At 37.6% G+C, this 21,341-nt stretch overlaps 1 protein-coding gene across 1 annotated transcript in view; it reads left to right on the forward strand.

The window, feature by feature from the left end:
- The window catches only part of LOC102581549 (acetolactate synthase small subunit 1, chloroplastic-like), a 33,505-nt gene that overhangs the window by 1,035 nt on the left and 11,129 nt on the right, over positions 1-21,341 (forward strand). The window contains exons 3-9 of the mRNA XM_006353049.2: positions 972-1,055; positions 1,165-1,233; positions 4,018-4,101; positions 4,214-4,366; positions 4,922-5,008; positions 11,899-12,003; positions 12,115-12,237. Of these exons, the coding sequence (XP_006353111.1) occupies positions 972-1,055; positions 1,165-1,233; positions 4,018-4,101; positions 4,214-4,366; positions 4,922-5,008; positions 11,899-12,003; positions 12,115-12,237 (705 nt within the window). The remainder of the gene's footprint in view (positions 1-971; positions 1,056-1,164; positions 1,234-4,017; positions 4,102-4,213; positions 4,367-4,921; positions 5,009-11,898; positions 12,004-12,114; positions 12,238-21,341) is intronic.

The raw sequence follows: 21,341 nt of genomic DNA on the forward strand, positions 1-21,341 counted from the left end.
AGGAGTAGTCTGGTGCATGACCCAATAGTATGGGCTTAGGTTGTAACAAGAGAATTAGACTTTATTGTGGAATAATGAAGTGGATATGCATTAACTTGCAAGGGTGGCCGAGTTGGTTGAACAAGGGATCTCTCAAATTGGGGGTCTCAGGTTTGAAACCCACTGCATGCTTTCTCGAGCTCGTAGCACAGGACTTGCCTAGTGTAGTTCACCTCTCCTAAGTGGTTTGCGAGCTACTACATTGGAGCGGGGTTTACCTTGTGGGTACCTGAAGGATAGTGACTGCAGGTTCCCTTGTCATAAAAAATGAAGTGGATATGCATTTATACCACTTGTTTGGTGAATCATACTAATGTCTTGGATGTATAGTTTTTAATACCATTAGTTTGGATCAAATTAACATCTTTGCATGCTTCAATTGAGGTTAGAGTACGGTGTTACCAGTTTTTGTATTAGCAAAATCCACCCCTTTGGTAATGCATATTACATGTTGCTAGTTTGTTGAATTGTTTGTCTCATATGGTATCTAAATTGAAGTGATGGCATTAATGTTTGAGTCTAAATTTTCTCTGGTCTGTAGATTTGTGTCAATTGATTGGACGTGCCAATGCTATTCTGAAAAATGTTGTTTAATGGCTGAAAGATATTCAATACTCAAAATCATGGAAATGGTTTCAGCTTTGGTTACAAATACGGTCTTTGGTACTTGCACTAATTTATGATTCAATCAGCTGAGTTTAAGAGCTTAAAGGGAGTATGTGGTCAGTGAGGATTCATATAGCCGACACCCAACTTGTTTGGGACTGTGGCGTTGTTGTTGTTGATAAAAGAATTTATATTATTATTTAAAGAGCCTTCACTGAAGTCTCAAGCTTTAGGTGGTGTAACATGAATGCTTTTCTTTTTTCTGCTCCTCTACTTTCTTTTTTTATTTGGTGTTTTTGGTTTATTCTTTAAAAATTGATGGTCAGGTTGAAGATTTATCAAAGGAGCCACAAGTTGAACGTGAACTAATGCTTATCAAAATCAACGCAGATCCGAAATACCGTGCGGAGGTTCTTATACTGTTGTCTCTTGGTTCTAATATGTCATCTGAGTAACATTTACCATTTTAAGGTTTTACTATTATGTGATGATTGATCCAAATCTTTTGGTCATTACTAGGTTATGTGGTTGGTGGACGTTTTCAGGGCAAAAATTGTGGATATCTCTGATCATTCACTGACTATTGAGGTGATGTTTGATGACAGATCAGAATCCATCTTTTTCTTTCTTGAACTTGATGCTTGTGAACTGGATATCAAATGTTAGACATATGTTTTGTACATAGATACCTAAAATGGTTTCAGTAATGTAACTCTGTTAGGGAATTACTAATGCAGGGCTAGAAGGGAGACCGGAGAAATAGAGGAAAAGGAGGATAACTGAGAGAATAGAAAAAAAAAAAAGAAATAGAGAGGAGAGAGAGAGAGAGAGAGAGAGGGAGAAAATGAAGTAGAGAAAATATAGTAAGAGAGAATACAGAGGTAGATTTTTTTTTTTGGTAAAAAGAGAGTAGAGAGGGATATTTTCACCAATATCAATTCGCCTATTATTCAAGTGTAATCCAAACAAAGTATGAAAAGGTCTTATTATAGAGTAGGAACTCTAAATAGTCAGAACCCCTATATTTTTTTTTTTTGAAACTGGTAAGTTTGCATTCTTCCGCATTAAGGATATGCTTGCCACCACCAAAAAGTTAAACTGTAGACTCCCTATCAGATCTATAATCTGATCAGTATCTTCTATACATAGCTGTTTACACCAAAAAAGTAAAGATACAATACAATTCCATTTGACTTTATGAATGGAATTGGACCTATCATCGAAACATCTGGCATTTCTCTCCCTCCATACTGACCACCATATACATGAGGGAATCAATCTCCACCATCTCTTTTGGCTCTTACTTCCCCCTCTTCTCATCCAACAGCTAAGAAGAAGGTCTGCTGTATGCTCAGGCATGGTCCAGCTATAGCCAGTAATGTTGAGAAACAAATTCCACAACTGAGCAGTGCACTTGCAATGCAAAAAAAGGTGGTTGTTTGTCTCCTCAGTCACCATACACAGAAAACACCTAGGAACCAATTGTCTTTTCTTCTTCTGTGGCACTTCTTGGGTTAGGCAGGCCCTTTTGATAACCAACCTAGTGAAGCACTTAACTTTGGTAGGAATGCTGCTTTTCCAGAAATAATTCCACTTGCATTGAGTATTTGTATTAGTCACCTGGAGACCTCTTGTGTAGGCACTCTTTACAGAAAATAGCCCATTACCATTGTGTTTCCAAAGAGGTATATCAACCTCTGTACTGCTAATAGAAACTTGCCCTATTTTTCCCAGTAACAGTGCTACCCTCTCTATCTCCCAATCATTTAAACGCCTCCTAAAAGAGATATCCCACCCCTGTGTGGACCAGCACTCTTGGATTGTCACCTCAGGGTTTACACAAATAAGAAATAGGTCAGGGAAAGCCTCCTTTAATGGAGTTTGATCAAGCCACCTATCTCTCCAAAATTTTGTCTTTGCTCCATTGCCAACCTTGAGGCAAATATCGTCTTCCATTAATTGCCATAAATTCCTAATTGTTCTCCATACTCCCACTCCATAGGTATCAGTTACCATTTCCGTGCACCATGGGTTAGCTTCACCATACTTAGACACAATGACTTCCTTCCACAGCCTTATCCTCATTGATGTATCTCCATAACCATTTCAATAGAAGACTCTCATTTTGCAGCCTAAGATTTCTGATTCCCAGACCCTCATCCTTTTTACTATAATAAATAAAGCTTTATGTGTAACTAATGAAAAGGACTACCCCAAGTTAGTAGATAGAATCTGATCTCTAACCAAAGATAACACTTGATAAAATCAATGTTCAGAGAAAAAAGGAAAACAATTAGATAAAAATCTGACGTCAACATAAGATTTATCTACTGTTCTATTGTCAATAAATAGGTGATATCTCTTTATCAAAAAGAAATAGATCATATCTCGCAGTGCTGACAATTTCATTTTTCTTTCCAAATGAATTCTGATAATCAAGGTTAGTCCTAATTCTTGTGAAGCTCTTTCATTTGATAGCAGTAAGTTCTATTCTTATGAAGCAAATAACATCTAGTATTGATTTATTAGATCATATGTCAGTCTCCTGTTATATCTACTATTTCCATCCCCTTTTCCAATAATACTGATGTTTGGGTGCGGTTTGCACCTCAACCATTCAATTATTACCTGCATCTTCAATACATAAAATTGGATAACTCCGCCACCAAGGCTTAGGCATGTAGGATAAATCAAAGTTGGGTCCTTTGATTTTCTGATGCTTTTCCATCATCTTGTGCCATAATTTCCGGTGTCTTCATGTGGTCAACATGTATTTATCTCAACGATGCGTAGTGCTTTTCTAAGTACATCCACCACGTACTTCTTCGAGTATGGGGACTTTCACCTCTTCTGAAAAATAAGTAAATTTCAGGGAAAGCTCAGAGGGCCAATGTCGACGAAATTTGTGTTGTATATATTACTCAACAAAGTAATGAAAAAACAATGTGTTATATAGTTTATATCTCAAGATAGTAATATTTTACCAAAGAAGAAAAGTTGAGACTATGGTTTCTAGTTATTTGGAGTTAGAATTGGGGAAAAGAAAAATCATGAAAACTAATCTACAAACACGCAACCCTGCTTTCCCTTTGCCCAAAAGATTTTTTTAGGCTCTCATTTTATGTCAATGGTGTTTAGTCATGGATGAGTGAACTGCAGAAGGGCCAGCAGTTTTAGCAAGATTTCGTCTTTTTGATCTCAATAAGCGTTGACGTGTTTTGCTAACAACACTTTTGAACGGACAGATTGTGGTTCTCTCAATGCTTAGTAGTTGCAAGTAGCATTAATTCTCCTGCATGTCATGGCTGAAATAGTTACAAATTTGAGCCAAAGTCAAATCTGCATTTAAGATGCTTGTCATCATTAATACAGGTAACTGGTGATCCAGGGAAGATGGTGGCTGTTCAGAGGAACTTAAGTAAATTTGGAATTAGAGAAATTGCGCGTACTGGGAAGGTACCTGGAAGGAAATCTTTCGAAGTTTTGAGTAGCATATTTTTTTTTTTATATTTGCTATTTAAATTTGTTTTCCAAGGAATCAATGTTCACCTGATTGGTTAAAACTTAGATTGCCTTGAGAAGGGAAAAGATGGGGGAATCTGCTCCTTTTTGGCGGTTTTCAGCAGCATCATACCCAGATCTTGAAGTTGCGATGTCTGCTAATACTGTTTCGGGGACAACCAAGAAGACTCCTCTTGGAGAATCTATGTCTATGGCTGAGGTATGCAATTTCAATGGACTTTGCTTGTTTCTTTGTAGCAATATATGATTTGTTTTTTCATGAACTAACAATTCTCCTCACACACAGCCAATTGCTAGCTGGTAACTTTCGGCGAGGCCGGAATTCTTCTACTCAGTTGAAATTATATACGAGTCATTTTCTTTCAATTATCAGAAATCAGTTTATGTTTGTGATATGCTTAAAAAAGAAAGTCATGCAATAGTCATGAGTGTGAAAACAAATTTGCTCAATAACATAAAAAGAACATAGGTGTATCTGTTTTATTTATTTAACATAGTTTTGTGAAATGTTTTTGCATAGATATTACTTTTTCATAAGTAAACTTTCTTGCATCAAAGTCCTTTATACTAGAAGTATACACTAAAGAATTGTCTAGAGAAAAGATCAATTCCACAAAATGCATCTTATTAAAACCTGAGATGGTGCATATAGTCAATGCACACCCTTTAATGTCTTTCTTCTCCTCCCCTCCTCCAACAATAGCCTGAATTTCTCACTTTGTATGCACTTCTTTTTTTTTTTTGCTAAATGAAGGGAGATGTTTATCCTGTCGAGACAGATGACAACTCTGGAGTCAATCAAGTTCTTGATGCTCACTGGGGTGTTCTCAATGATGAAGATGTAAGAAGTGGTTAACTATTCCTCAAAGGTGCCTTTGTTCCTTTCTAGATGAATCTTTTTACACATTTGTGAGGATTTGATGTATACATCCTTTTTCATTCAACATTTCTACGGAATTTGTCCTGAGTTGATGGCATTTGACAACAATGTTGCTCGGCTCTAGATCGTGTAAAATCACATGATTGTTTTGCTATAACCTATAAAGGATATGAACCTAATTGTGCATTTTTGCAGGAAGGGTTTTTTGTTGAATTTTTCATAGAAAATCAAAGCAACATGCCTTTACAGTTACATTATCCTTGTATATTGTATGGAAGGCTTATCACTTTTGCTCCCAAATAAAAGAATCAAAGGAAGGAACAATTTAGATCTTTCATCTTTGCCATCACTGAGATTAGGATGGATCTCGGTAGCACCTCTTCATTTCAAATCTGAGTTTAATCCTATGAGTAACACCTTCATCTATCATTCCATTCTCTCGACATAGCGAGCCTTGATATCTAAATTGTTTGCATTTTGGCACTGGAATCCCGTCTAGTCTCACCTCAATTTCTCTCTTCTCATGTTGACTAAACCCTCAATGCATATATTTAGTATTACTTCTATCCTAAAACCCTCAGGGTCGTTTGATTTGAAGACAAGTTATGCTGGGATTAGTTATGCTAGGATAAGTTATGATGTGATTAGTTATGTTGAGATTATTTTTGATTTGGTTGTTTGGTTTGTCATATTCAAATAACATGCATGCATGGCATAATTTCTAAGAATAAGTTGTTTGTTTACAAAAATATCCTCCATTTTATTTAATTTTTTTAACTTTCTTTGCAAGCTTGGTTATTCACTCTTAAAAATAAATTTTACATCTTATTTAGCTTAAAAATTGAACTTTCATCTTAAATTTGTTAAAGTAAAAAAGATTTTCTTGTTGATGTCACTTCATTTAAGCACTTATTACTTATATATTGTAAAATATCAAAGTTATCTTCATTTTAATTGATATATAAACACAAATTTTCAAGTGATTAAAAGACTATTTGATTAAAAATATGTAATTTAATAGTGAAATGGACATTTAAGAGGAATCAAAATTAAATAAACATAAGATTTAGGAGGAAAGGCTCAAAATAATCCCTCATCTTTGGGTTAAAGCTAAAAGTCATCCTTGAGTTTTTACATGGAGCACTAATAGTCCCTCATGTTTGCAATATTGGTGCACTTTTGGTCCTCCCCTAAATTTTTGCCTATTTTTTAACATTAATTTTGTTCACAATTTTATGTAAGGAATGTCCAATCGTCTTTTTATGTATTTAGTAGAAATAATAACTCTATGTGAGAGAATATGAGAAGAAAAATTTAGTAGAAATCGTATTGCTGGTAAAGTTGAGAGGTTCATCACGATAATTTCACGTGCAATAGTACAAATTTTTTCTTTTCTTCCAACGTCATATGTTAAGATGTTCTTAGTTTAACTGCAGTAATATTTCTACTGAACAGAACAAGGTGTTCTTCTTATCACCTTCTCTCACATAGAGTTATTATTTCTACTAAATATAAGAAAAGATGATTGGACATTCCTTACATAAAATTGTGAACAAAATTAATGTTAAAGAATAGGCAAAAATTTAGGGGAGGACCAAAAGTGCACCAATATTGCAAACATGAGGGACTATTAGTGCTCCATGTGAAAACTCAAGGATGACTTTGAACCTTAACCCAAAGATGAGGGACTATTTTGAGCCTTAACTCTAAGATTTAGTCAAATAAATTCAACGTATGATATATTCATAAATTAAAATTATATTTATATAGTGTAAATTTTTAACGGGAAAATATATAATCATAAAAATAACGAGTAGTGAAGGTTGTGAATGTTATTATAAATGGTATTAAAAATTCTTTGAATATACATGAATGTTAAAGTGATGATTAAAAGAGGGTTTAAGGGGGTACTTTTGTTATTTTGCATTTTTATCTTGGGATAACTTATCCACGGATTAGTATTCCATCCACAAGTAAGGATAACTTTTTTTCTTTTTGATAAGGTAACTATGTATTCACACCAAAAAACTCATTCGGTAAAAATTGATGAGGTGGGAATTACAACCCCAAGAGGGCATCATGATAACCAGCCCCCCCCCCCCAAAAAAAAAGTATCTTTACAATTGTCCTATGAAGTCGACTAGACTTACTACCTCCCCCACCATATCATCTTGATCTTCTGAATACTGCTAGCTTGCCCATTATGGGATCTTTCATTCCTTTCCTTCCAAAGTGTCCACCAGATGCAAGCTGGAATATATTTCCACCAGTCCTCTTTTGATCTTCTTCTTCTGCTCATTCCTACCCAGTGTTTATACATGTCTAAAGAAGTTTTTGGCATTACCCAACTAACTCCAAGTATACTTAAGAACATGTGCCACAGATTTACAGCTGTTTTGCAATGTAGGAATAAGTGGTTGTTAATCTTTGCCTCTTTATCACACATATAACACCTTGAGAAGATCTGTATACCTCTTCTCTGTAACTTTTCGTGAGTTAAACATGCTTTTCTGATCACCAACCATGAGAAACATGACACCTTTTGTGGGATTTTGATCTTCCAGATTAACTTCCATGGACACTCCATTCTCATTCTCAGGTTATGGTTCATATTTCAGTAACAAGACTTCACAATGAAACTCCCTTTGTTGGGAACTTCCATATTGGTCTTTCAGGTCCTTCTATGACACCTGGGAATGGATTCAACACCTGCAACAGTCCAGCTACTCTACTAATCTCCCAGTCATTTAGAGCCCTTCTGAAAATCAGGTCCCACCCTTGAGGGCTCCATACCTGTGCCACTATGGCCATCTGTTGTAGACTCCGAATAAATAAATCTGGGAATAAGGTTTTCAAGTCCCTATCCCCTATCCATTCTTCATTCCAAAAATCAGTTTTAACCCCATCTCCAATTTTGAATGATATATTGGGGGCAAAAGGAGGCCATAGTCTTCCAATAGTTTTCCAATTATTTTGAAGACCATATTTATGTGAGATGAATCTTCTCCATAATGCCAAATCTTCAATACAGAACCTCCAAAGCCACTTCATCAACAAATTGACATTTTGTACTTTCAACTTTTTTATCCCCATACCCCTTTGTATTTTGTTGAGGGTCACCTCATCCCATTTGACTAGGTTGTACCCAAGCTTCTCTTTGTTCCCCTGCCATAAGAAGACTCTCCTTAGTTTGTTGATTTTCTTCTCTATGCTTCCTGGGATTGAGAATAGGCTCATCATGTAAGTTGGGAGAGCATCCATTACTGTCTTTATGAGAGTTAATCTGCCTCCCATAGATTGGTATTGGCTCTTCCATCTTGTCAACTTTCTCTAACTTCTTTCCTACACTTCACTCCATACTTCCACCTCTTCATTTTTTGCACTAAGAGGCATTCCAAGATATTTAGTTGGTAAGGAATCCATTTGGCATCCTAGGTTCTCAGCAAGTATTTGCATATTGGTAACTTGGTTAACAGGGTACATGCAACTCTTATGCTAGTTAACATGTAAACCTGAGATTCCCTCAAAAATGGTTAGAATAGCCCTCAAGTGCCTGATTTGCATTACTTCAGCTTCACAGAATATGAAGGAGTCATATGCATATAACAAATGTGTGATTTCCATAGTATTTCCCTTGTTAGCATTTGCAGGGAAGCCTCTTATCCACCCATTCTCACTTGCTCTTCTGATCATAGGATTGAGGCCTTCCATGGCTAAGATAAATAAGAAAGGTGACATTGGATCACCTTGCCTTAAACCTCTTTGTGAGTGGGAGAAACCTTTAGACTATCGTTGATGATAGGAGAGAATTTCACCGTAGATATACATGTTTTGATCCAGTTTATCCATTTGTTCCCAAAGCCATGTCTCTCAGATTGTTTAGAAGGAATGACCAATTGACATGGTCATAGGCCTTTTCAATATCAAGTTTACATAGGACTCCAACTAGATTTTGCTTCACCCTACTGTCCACCAATTCATTGGCCAACAATGATGCATCCATGATCTGTCTTCCTTTCAAGAATGCCATTTGGTGTTCATCTACCAATTCTCACATGACAGTCTTCATTCTTTCTGTAAGGAGCTTGGCTATGATTTTGTATACTCCACCCATCAAACTTATTGGTCTGAAGTTCTTCAGTTCTTCTGCTCCATATTTCTTGGGGATTAGTGCTATAAAGGTGGCATTGACGATTTCTCAAACATTTCATTCTGATGGAAATTTTGAATTGTTTGCATCAAATCATCTTTCAAGGTTGCCCAACAGACCTTGAAGAAGCTCATGGTGTAGCCATCAGGCCCGGGGCCTTATCCCCATCACATTGTTTGATAATCTTTAGCTCTTCTTCTTCTTCTTATTCTTCTTCTTTGAAAGGACTTTGCAGCCAATCTTGTTCCTCCCGGGAGATTCTTGGACAATTAACATACTCAAAAGAGTGCCTCTACATCTCAGATTCAGTATAGAGTTTCCTTAGAACTCAGTCATATTAACCTTGATAGCTTCTTGATCTTTAACTTCCTCCCCATTGATTATCAATCTATCAATGTTGTTGTATCTCTTGTGGGCTGTTGCCATTCTCTGGAAACACATAGTGTTATTATCCCCTGTTTTTGCTAGAGAACTCGGGACTTTTGCCTCCATCTAGATTCCTCATTTTTTGCCAAATCCTCCAACTCCACCAGAACTGTTGCCCTCACCAGTAGTCCATTCTCTGGAAACACATAGTGTTCTCTCTTAGTCATGCTAGTTTAACATTTCTTTCTCCCCTTCTTGTGTTCCTAGCTTTTGATACAAGCCATCTAAAACTTCCCTTCGGGATTTACTATAATTTCCTTCTTAGGTCTCTTGTATTCTTTAAGGATTCTCCGTCCTTTGCCTTTGGAAACTTCCTCTAACACTCACTTTTAGCTTTAATAACTATTTGTACCTCTCATACCACCACCAGGATTCATGTGGTTGAGGTCCTAGACCTTTAGGCACACCTAGCATTTCAGTTGTTACTTTCTAATGCAACTTGACATTTTCTTATGTCTCCCTCGAAGTTCCAAGCTCCCCTCTCCCGTATTTTTCTTGAAACAATAATTCTTTAGCGCCCTTTAGTGCCCATCACCTAATTTGCAGTTGTTTGCAAGTCATCACCTTTCTCACTCTACTCCTAATCTTCATGTCTATGTTAGGTGGTCATTGCTTCTCATGTAATAACCGTACGGTCCTTGCATATACTTCTATTCTTTTTTTGAAACTGGTAACATTTGTATTTCATTTAGTACTTAGGTAGTACTGAAAAACCATATTTACAAAAGCAGAAAGGAAGTCTAATCTATCCAAAAACTGAACCAAATCTAAATGGATCCTAAAACATCTATGATTGACTCAGTTTCATTGGAGTAGACATTTGTACACCAAACGCAGAACAACAAAATACACTTAAGCTTTACTTCCTGCAAGTTGTTGTTCCTATTCTCAAAACATCTCTCGTTTCTCTCCCTCCATATAGTCCACCAAATACTAGCAGGGATCATCCTCCATCTTTCTCTGTTTGTAGCCCCAACTCCAGCCATCTCCCAACTGAATAGAGTCTCATCAATCTTGCTAGGCATACACCAAGATATGCCTCTGAGATTAAGGAAAATCTGCCACAGCTGCATATACTTCTATTCTCATTTTCTTGTAAAGATAAATTCAATTTATGGTTACCCCTATTCTTATAAATAATTAGGTGAGAATCTCTCTTCTTAAAATATGTGTTAGCTACCACTACATCATAAGCTAAAGCAAATTCTAATATAGTGTTCCCTTCGTAATTCCTAGTACCGTAACCATAACCACTATGAACTTATTCAAAGTCGCTGCTACCTTTTTTTTTTTTGATGACAAGGGAAACCCGCAGCCGCTACCCTTTGGGTGCGCACAGGGTAAAACCCCCGCTCCTATGCAATAGCTCGCAAACCACATAGGAGAGGTAACCCGCACTAGGCAAGCCCGGTGCGACGAGCTCGACCCAGAAGGCAAACCCCTTGCTTTCGTTGGCAAGGGGTTTCGAACTTGAGACCTCTAACATGGAAGTCCCAAATCCAAACCACTTGGCCACCCCGAAGGGTTCAAAGTCGCTTCTACCTTTAACTACATGGCCATTAATATCTCCTCCAATGAAGATTGTAAGCACAATATCTGAAACTTAATCTGTCACCTTTGACCTTTCTCACTCTCTTCCTAAGCTTTGTATCTAAGACTATTAACCTATGTTGGGTGGTCATCACTCCTCCCGGAATAACCTTACAATCCTTGCATATACTTCTATCTTGTCTTCTTGTAAGGATAAAGTCTGTTTGACTATGGGTCCCCCCCCCAAGTAATTAGGTGAGAATGCAAATTCTAATGTGGCCTTCCCTTAGTTTATTCCTAGTACTATAACAATAACCACCATGGATTTGTTCAATGTCCTCGCTATCTTTACCTGTCAGGCCATTTAAATCTCTCCCTATAAATATTTTATGCACAATATATGAAACTTGGTTTGTGCCCTCTGGCAAAAACCTAGTGTTAACTTGAATTTGTATTTGCTTATTTTAAAAAGCTGCAGCTTTGCCTCCTTAATTTCTCACTGATTGCATTTTAGTTTTTGTCTCAGTTGTCTTTGCCTTAATGTTTGCTTGAGTAATTTCCATGGTAACATGGCCCATAAATATTCTGCAATTCTAAGGATGTTTCAGATTGAGAACAGCTTTTTCTAGTCTTTTCATTCTTGAGTTACACGTCTTCATGTTTTCCATGTCTCAACTGATAGTCTATTCATTTGAAAAGTGCCTACAAATGATGTTCACTTTAGTCCTTGGCTTAATTCTTCCAGACAAGTGGGCTCCGCTCACACACTTTGTCAATGCTTGTGAATGACTCTCCTGGAGTTCTCAACATAGTCACCGGAGTTTTTGCTCGACGAGGGTATAACATCCAAGTAGGTTCAAATATTTGTTTTTTTTTTGGAACAGAAGCTAAGTTTTCATATCCTTTTGGCTTCTCATTATGGTGTTCTTCATAATTAATTGTTTTCCAATTTCCTCTCCAGAGTTTAGCTGTTGGACATGCTGAAGTTGAAGGGCTTTCTCGTATTACAACAGTTGTTCCTGGTACTGATGAGTCAGTTAGCAAGTTGGTGCAGCAACTGTATAAGTTGGTTGATATTCACGAGGTAAGTAGTCATCTGTCAGAAGTGCTGGCTCGATATCAAATCCGATTGATGATTTTGTACATTTTTTCAGTCATAAAATTGCGTTCACTTGCCAACTGTATAATTTTCTTGAGAGGCTGGGAAATGACTTGGTGCAAGTATGGTGATGTTTTGGTCATTTTTTATTTTAATTCACATTATCGTGACAGAACATGTTTAATATCAGATAAAAAGCCTTCTAAATCAAGGATGAACTTTATAGAGTAGTATATTCATCTGGCTAAGTACTACAATGTTTTTTCTCTTTCTTTTTCTCCTTTTGGGTGCACTTTTCAGAAGTTGTTCTTCAAGTATTGAACTGCTCATTAATTATTAGTTGGGAACTTTTTAACTTGCGTAAATATATTTTAAAAAACCCTAACCTTATCACCATTTTGCGAGTTTAACACCTATACCATTGGATGTTCTTGTTACCCTGGACTATAACTTTCTTTTAATTAAAAATCCGCCAGTTGAATATGTAGCAAAATATTTAGGATAACTTCCTGAGAGCCGCGTGGGAGATGAAAAAGGTCTTAAAAAGGAGTACACCTGGCACAATGGGTTCAAGGGGGTTCCGTGAACACTCAATAGTTTATGCATGAAACTAATAAAACGATGGTAGTTTAGGGAATTTTAACCATTCACTCAAATTTTTTTCCATGTGTACTGCCACATGAAACTCCTTGGAAGAGCTTTTGGAGCATGATGTTCACGTAGCCTGTCATATTCTTTCGGGGGTGGGGGGATTTTAGTATGAGTTCATAGTAGTTCAGGGGTTCTGTGAACACCCAGTAGTTTAGGTATGAAACTCACGCTGATGATAGTTTAGGAGGATTTTAACCTATTCACTCTTTCAGCTTTGCATCCCAATGTGTTAGCCAGTTCCTATTTTCTGGGCGTACTACTTAAGAAAAGAAATTGTCAATCCTCGAAGGATTCTCTTTTTTATTTGGTAACAGTGGTGTCTGGGCCAACTTGTAGGCCCCTCGATTAATTCAACGGGGTACTTGTTACATCCCACTAGTACAGGTACCAAGTAAATCTATCCACTAAGGCTTGAGAGATGGAAAGAAATCATCTAGTGTTTTTGCCTCCGCTAGGATTTGAACTTGAGACCTCATAGTTCTCAACCAACTTCACTAATCACTTGGTCACACCCTTGGGTGCATCTTCAAAGGATTCCCTTTTGCATTATACTTTTGTCCACACCTTTCATTGAACAAGTGGAACATTTTACCTCAAAGGAGATATCTTGCACCACTTTCCTGGGAGATTTTTTTGAAATTGGTAACATGTTATATTCATCAGCACCCTAAAAAAAGGCCTGGTATATCATATCTACAGATACAGCCTCAAACAGAACTTACAAAGAGGCCATAAAGTCTAGTAATGATTCAACATCTTCAACTTACTTCTCTTTACACCAAAAATAAAGAAGAGAAATGCAGGAGCTCTTGATCTTCTGGATTGAACTGCACCTGCCTTCAAAACATCTTGCATTCCTGTCTTTCCAAATTGTCCACCATATGCAAGCTGGAACAATCTTCCACCACTCTTTGTGACAAGTTTCTCCTTGTATATTGTTCCAACTTCATATTAGGTCAAACGTACTCTGGGGAATCACCCAAACAATTTGAGCTAATGCTGCAAAAAGTTGCCATAGTTGTCTGGTAATTGAACAATGCAAGAAAAGATGCCCATTGGTTTCAGCTTCCTGATGACATAGAAAACACCTAGAACATAGACGAAAACCTTCTTTGAAGTTAATCATGAGTGAGACAGGCTTTCCAAACAACTAGCCAAATAAAGCAAGCCACTTTGAAAGGAGCTCTTGCTTTCCATATCTCTTTCCATGGCCATTGGTCATTGAACTGCTCCAAATCCATTAAGTAGTTGTAAGCTGTTTTGACAGAGAAAACAGACTTGGTGTCACCTATCCAAGTGAGAGAATCCTCCTCCTCCTTTAGACCTGAGAAACCTTCGAGTTTACCAAAGAGATCAGTAACTCTTGGGATCTCTCAATTGCTTTTAAAAAGTTCTATTATTTACTTCTGCATGGAAATGCAATTTTGGGGATACTGTATTGAACTCAAGCGAGAAATTCTCTCAGGCAAGTTTCTGGAGGTCAGGAGAAATATCTTTTTCTCCAGTGATCTCTGAAATTTTTCCGGCAGTTTTAGTAGTTTTTACTAATCATTTATTAGTGATTAATCTAAAAGCAGTAGTAGCTTAACATGAGTGAGAATATGATTTATTTTTGCTGTGGGTTTTAAGTCATGTGATATTACCAGGCTCATTCCCAGAGCTGAAGCTGATATTTGATGCGTAGAACTACTTTCAGTAGGAAAACCATGGAGTGGCTGGTTTTCGTTTTATGGGTGGCATCAAAGGATTCTGGTCCACACATTAGAAGATGGAAGCTAAGTGAGAAATAAGCTTCTGTTGCTCAAGGAAACATAACAAATTTGGAAGATTTATAAGCATAGTGACTGGACAAGGGGAAAATAGACAGGTTATAATTATTCCAGAGGTTACGTTCCATGCAGGGTAGAGTGGCATCACATTTAAGAATGAGAACTTCATTAAACAATACAAAGGGGCCTTTATTATCGAAAGATTCCTTATGCAGATTATGTCAGAGCTAGTAAATGGCTGACAAAGGAATCTGCTGATACTCGAATCAACACGCGCAACATATCTGGAGGAGCTGAGAATCTTGTGAATGGATTTCTGGAAAGGTGTGTGGTGGGCAGCTTCAGCGAATATTTGAAGGAGAAACCAATGCTAGCAGATATCTGAAAGTGGTCTGTTAGTACTTGAAAGAATGTCTTTGGGGTAAACATGTATGAGATGGGTGGCTGTCGTTTTCTGTTTGAGTTTCCAAATATATATATGGCGGAACACATCTTGCAGGGGGAGTGGTGGTGGAAGCGGGTGAAGATTCATCTGGAATGGTGGTCACCGACTGTCGGCTGCTGCTTATTTAGTCAACGAACATTGATTAGAGCTATGGGTCTTCCACTCCAGCTCTGGACGGAAAACAAATCTTCAAAGCCAGCGGCAATCATTGTAGAGGATGGCTGGAAACAGATGAGGAGACCTCATTAAAAAACCATCTAAAATGAGAGAGAATAAAACCCAAGGAGATGTAGAAGGAGTTCCGAAGGAGGTGAAGACAGTAGATCAAGGTCTTACTTCATTATACCTCTCTGGTGTGAATCACCAAGGTGTTCCCCGGAGGAGATGAAGCAGTGGTGACAAAGGACGAATGGACAATAAAGTCCTATATGGAAGAGAGTAAGGAAAACAACTGTAATATAGAAATTACGATTCAAAACAAGTGCCAAATTTCAAATACAACCCCCTCCCACTTCTGTTAGAGTCTGGCTCTGGATTAGTCCACCAGACAACAACAAATAAAGAACGAAATAAATTGATATTATCACAAACAGACCCAGTTTTACTTACTTAAGCCCAGCTACTCAAACAAAATCATTTAAATATGGTTAGCCACAATTAAATGGACTCAATGCCAATGGAGATTTTTTTGAGAAAGTTAACATTTTATAGACAAAATACACCAATTCTGTATTTCAGTAGTAATTACATCAGGAGTTTACAGTAAACAAAACCAAATATATCTATCACCTATACCCCTCATAAACCGTCTAAAAAGTGAGCAATATCCTCCACCTTTCTGGGGAGGACATAGTTACACCAAAAATAAAAGGTTATAAGGCAATTCAATTTCAAGCTCGGGAAAGGGATGCTCTTGTTTTCAAAACATTCCTGATTCCTTTCCTTCCATATTGTCCACCAGATGCAATCAGAGACTATCTTCCAGCTCTCCTTGTGGCCTGACATATTTCCTTCTCTATTCCAGCCTGTTAGGGCTTCTGATGTATGCCTTGGCATGAACCAAACCCTCAAGTTAAAAAACACTTGCCACAGTTTCTGTCACTCTACAATGGATGAAGAGATGGTTTGTTGGCTCAGTTTCTCTTTCATAAAAAGCACCTGGAACATAATTGCCTTCCTCTTTTCATTAAATTGTCCTGAGTTAGTACTGCTTGCATGGCTACAAACCAGGTGAAACAAGCCACCTTGTGATGTATTTAACTTTTCATATCATCTTCCAAGGCCATGGTAAGAGCATTGCAGCTGGCCTATCAAGGTGTCTGTAAGCTGATTTTACTGTGAATTTCCAATTTTTTGCCCTCAACCATCGTAGCCTGTCTTCATTTGTGTTAAGGTTATTGGCCTGCACCAATGAATTAAAGAAATCTGTTAGGTTGTCTATCTCCCAGTCATTCAAAATTCTTCTGAAAGGGAGGGTCCATCCTTGGTTCTCCCTGACATCTGCTACTGCTGCCTCCTTCTGTTGGTTCAGATTATAGATCACAGGGTACAACTGTTTCAAGGGGTATTGACCAACCCACACATCATTCCAGAATAATATCCTCCTTCCGTTTCCTATTTCAATTCTTGAATTTCCCCATACTTTAGGGCTCCTGATTGTTTTCCATAGACCTACCCCATAAGGACTTCTAGCTTCCTTAGCGATTCATACAGTCCAAACTTTGGTTTTTACATAAGCAGTTCTGGAGATATGACGACTCAAACCCAGAATGATATCCTCCTTCCGTTTCCTATTTCAATTCTTGAATTTTCCCACACTTTAGGCCACTGGCTCCTGATTGTTTTCCATAGACCTACCCCATAAGGACTTCTAGCTTCCTTAGTGGTCCATACAGTCCAACCTTTGGTTTTTACATAAGCAGTTCTGGAGATATGACGACTCAAATAACTAAAAAGCATCAGTTCCAAAAATAACTGAGTTGACGAACCAAGAACCTGGGGACGATTGTGAAAATGCCATGAGAAACATTAAAGGGAGAAGGAACACAAACTGATAGTAAAAGAAACAAAGAAGACGTGCAATTAGTCGAATCTTTTGAGACTGCTATATGGCGTATCGAGGATGCTGAACCTCTAAATATTAGTCTCAAGTCGAGGAGATAGATGGGGAGATGGATGAATCTTAGTGTGTTCGTCAGAATGTGATTAAACTGAGCAAGAACTTTGGGATTGATATTCATGGTTGCTAATGGATGTTTTGGCCCTCTTCATGCATATTGATAGCAAACAAGTAAACAGGAGTCAGAGCCTGTGGTTACGGCAACTCCATGAAAAAGACCTACAAGAATTGAAAGGTTTGGTCATTGATATGAAACTCAAAAGCATAGGGGCAAGGAACTGGGGAAGGAAGATTTAATTGGAAAATAATGAATGTCAAAATAATATCTTGGAACCTGAGGGGGTTAAATGTCAGGGCAAAGAGAATGGTTAATAGTTTGATCCTTAAAATGGAAAGCAAATGTCTTCTGCTTTCTGGAAACAAAACTAGAAAATATTTGGGAGCAATCAAACAACGTGGGAAATGTGGGAGTTAAGTAGTATGAGCAATTAGAGGCTAGTGGAACTAGGTGAGGCATTCTAATGATGTGGGATAGCAACATATAGGAGGGCAATGGGTCCTATACTCTTGACATGCAATTTTGGATAAAATTTAGGACTTCAAATGGCATATGACGGGTTTATGCTCCAAATTGTAACAGTGAAGGCCAAGAAGTTTGGTGCTACAAGGAGCTTATTCACATTTCACAGGGACTTGGGTGATAGGTGATGATTTCAATATTGTTAGATCTACCTCTGGAAAGAGGAATTGTAGCAGAAGCACTAGGTACACGAATGAATTCAATAACTTTATTGAAGACTAGGAGATGTTTGATCCTTAACTGGTAGGGGAAGCTATACGTGGACTAGGAAACTTGTTTGGAAACATCTTCCCCTATTGATTGGTTCTTCTTCTTTTGTAGAATGGAATGATATGTTCAACAATATCAAACAAGAGATGCTCCATAGAATCGGTTCTGACCATACTCCAATTATGTTACAATATGGTAGACGGGAGCACACCAAATCTTACTTCAAGTTCGAAATTTGGTGGTTGGAAACTGAATTTCTTAGTGATAGAGTCAAAGATTTGGTGGACATCTTTTGTTAGAGAAGGAAGGCCAAATTATATCTTAGCCACTAAACTTAAAGCTTTGAAAGAGAAATTGAAAGAATGGAGCTCAAGCACATATGTGAATTTGGAGATGGGGAAAATTTTGATTTCTGAACCAAATTACAGAACTGGTTAAATACAACAACAAAGATGCTTGAATGAGGAAGAGGTTACCAGAAAAGCAGACCTGCTATGGAATTTGAAGATTACGCTAAAGATGAAGAAATAACTTGGAAGCAAAGGTCCAGAACACCGAGGCTAAAACAAGGGAATAGAAATACGAAGTTCTTCCAAAGAATAGTCGATGTTCATATGAGGAACAACCGAACAAGTATATTGACCTGTTGGTGGTGGAAGGGGAGACTATTGTGGAGACAACTGATATCAAAAGGGAGATCATTACGTTTTATGAGAAGCTATTCTCTGACACTGCGGAGTGGAGACCATGTTGTAACATGAACAATTGCCCTTCAGTCACTACAGAGGAACAAGAAGAATTACAGAAGCCTATCGAGAAGAAGGAAGCCGGGAATGTCTTTAAGTTATGTGTAACATATAAAACTCCTAAACCAGATGGATATACTATGGTTCTTTTTAATCAAATGTTGGAAACTAATAAACACATATAATGGCAACTGTGTTGAATTTTTACTCTCAAGAGGTGTTTGAAAAAAGTTCCAATGCCCCTTATGTGGCTTTGATTCCTAAAAAAGAATGGAGCTAGAGATTTGAGGGACCTTAGAGGTATTTACAAGTTGATCTCCAAGATCTTCACTGAAAGACTTAGAAAGTTGTGTATAAATTGGTAGATTCATAAAGGGAAGGCAAAATTACCTATGATGTACAGACTGTTAATAAAGTATAGACTTCAGAAAGAAGGAAGGGAAACCAGGCATCATGTGCAAGTTATACATCGAGAAAGTCTATGACCATGTTAACTGAAAGTTTTTGTTGGGAATATTGCTTAAGATGGGGTTTGGAAGCAAATGGCTTAGATGGACGAAATTTCTCAAAGCACTGTCAAATTATAGGAAAGAGGGCTTCTTGAAGACAAGAGGGGTGAATAGCCCTTATGATACCAGTCTGTGGAGATCCATAAGAAACCTGTGGCTAGGTTTTCTGAGAAAAGCTGAGCTTCAATGTGAAGGAAGACATTTTTCTGGGAGGATAATTGGTGGGGTATTGGAAGCCTCAAACAGCTATGTCGTGACATCTATAACTTGAACCAACTACAGGGTCTACACTGAATGAAGTATGGTCCACACAAGGGTGGAACCTGACTTTTTGAAGGCTGATGCATGATTTAGAAATGAACAGATTAACAAACCTTTTTAGCACCTTGGAACAGTGCAAGGGACTGCAGGAAGGCAAGACACTCTCAAATGGAAAACTCATAATAAAGGTGTTATGAATCTTTAGGGAAGGATCGATTCACAGGGCGATGTATAAATCAACTCATTAAAGGTAGGCTGAACCTTGGAACAATGCAAGGGACTGCAGGAAGGCAAGACACTCTCAAATGGAAAACTCATAATAAAGGTGTTATGAATCTTTAGGGAAGGATCGATTCACAGGGCGATGTATAAATCAACTCATTAAAGGTAAGGTCTGAACCTTGGAACAATGCAAGGGACTGCAGGAAGGCAAGACACTCTCAAATGGAAAACTCATAATAAAGGTGTTATGAATCTTTAGGGAAGGATCGATTCATAGGGCGATATATAAATCAGCTCATTAAAGAGAGGCTGAAACCTTAGAGGTGTTTCCTATGCAATTTGACTGGGGAAACAAACAAACACCTATTTTTACATTGCAAATTCACTACACAGATCTGGGAGATGTTCCTCAACATCACATGCTGTAGCTGGACTATGCCAGAACACACCTCTGATCTTTTTAAATGTTGGATCAGAAGGGGGGTAGCAAGACTCAAAAGAAGTGGTGGAAGCTAATACCATCATGCATATGGTGGTCAGTGTGGAAGGAAATAAATGGGAGATGTTTTGAAGATAGATCTACTTCCATTCACAAAGTAAAATGGAATTGTTTGGTATCTTTATCTTTTTGGTGTAAATAGCTCTGTATGGAAGATGTAGATCAAATTATAGAATTAATAGGGAGCTTGTAATTTTGGTTAGGGCTGTAAATTTTGAAGGTGGCCAGCATGTCCTTAATGCGGAAGAATACAACTTTACCAATGTTCAAAAAAAAAAAGAAAAAAAAAGAGAACTCTAATCTCTTGCTTTTTGCTGAAAAAAATGACTTACTGTTTTATTCATCAAAAGCCCCTTTGAATAGGAGTTATTACATCTTATTACATCTAATTCTTATGAAAGTAGGAGTCCTAAATCCTATTCCAAACTAATGACTATAACTTAACGTTATCCTAATGAAGCTATGAAACATAAAACCCTATTCTAGAATAATAAATAAATCTACTTAAATTATAGATAAATAATAAATAAATAGACTTAGAAAATATGAGGAAAGGCTCAAAATAGTCCCTCATCTTTTGGTTAAGGCTCAAAGTCATTCTTGAGTTTTCACATGGAGCACTACTAGTCCCTCATGTTTGCAATATTGGTGCACTTTTGGAACTCCCCTAAATTTTTGCCTATTTTTTAACATTAATTTTGTTCACAATTTTATGTAAGGACTGTCCAATCGTCTTTTTTGCTTCAATCATTGCTATATATCCATCTCTCTTTGAATCATTCACTTTTTATACTACTAATTGGGATCTACTAAAGAGAGATAAAAAGGGGTGAGACCCATTTTGGAATTTTGGAATTTTGGGTTTTCAAAGTGAAAACCCTTCGGGGTGGCCCAGTGGTTTGGGCTTGGGACTTCCATGTTGGAGGTCTCAAGTTCGAAACCCCTTGCCAGCGAAAGCAAGGGGTTTGCCTTCTGGGTTGAGCTCGTCGCACCAGGCTTGCCTAGTGCGGGTTACCTCTCCTATGTGGTTTACGAGCTATTGCATAGGAGCGGGGGTTTTACCCTGTGCGCACCCAAA

The sequence above is a fragment of the Solanum tuberosum genome, unplaced genomic scaffold (genome assembly GCF_000226075.1).
Source record: "Solanum tuberosum cultivar DM 1-3 516 R44 unplaced genomic scaffold, SolTub_3.0 scf00151, whole genome shotgun sequence".
Lineage (NCBI taxonomy): Eukaryota > Viridiplantae > Streptophyta > Magnoliopsida > Solanales > Solanaceae > Solanum > Solanum tuberosum.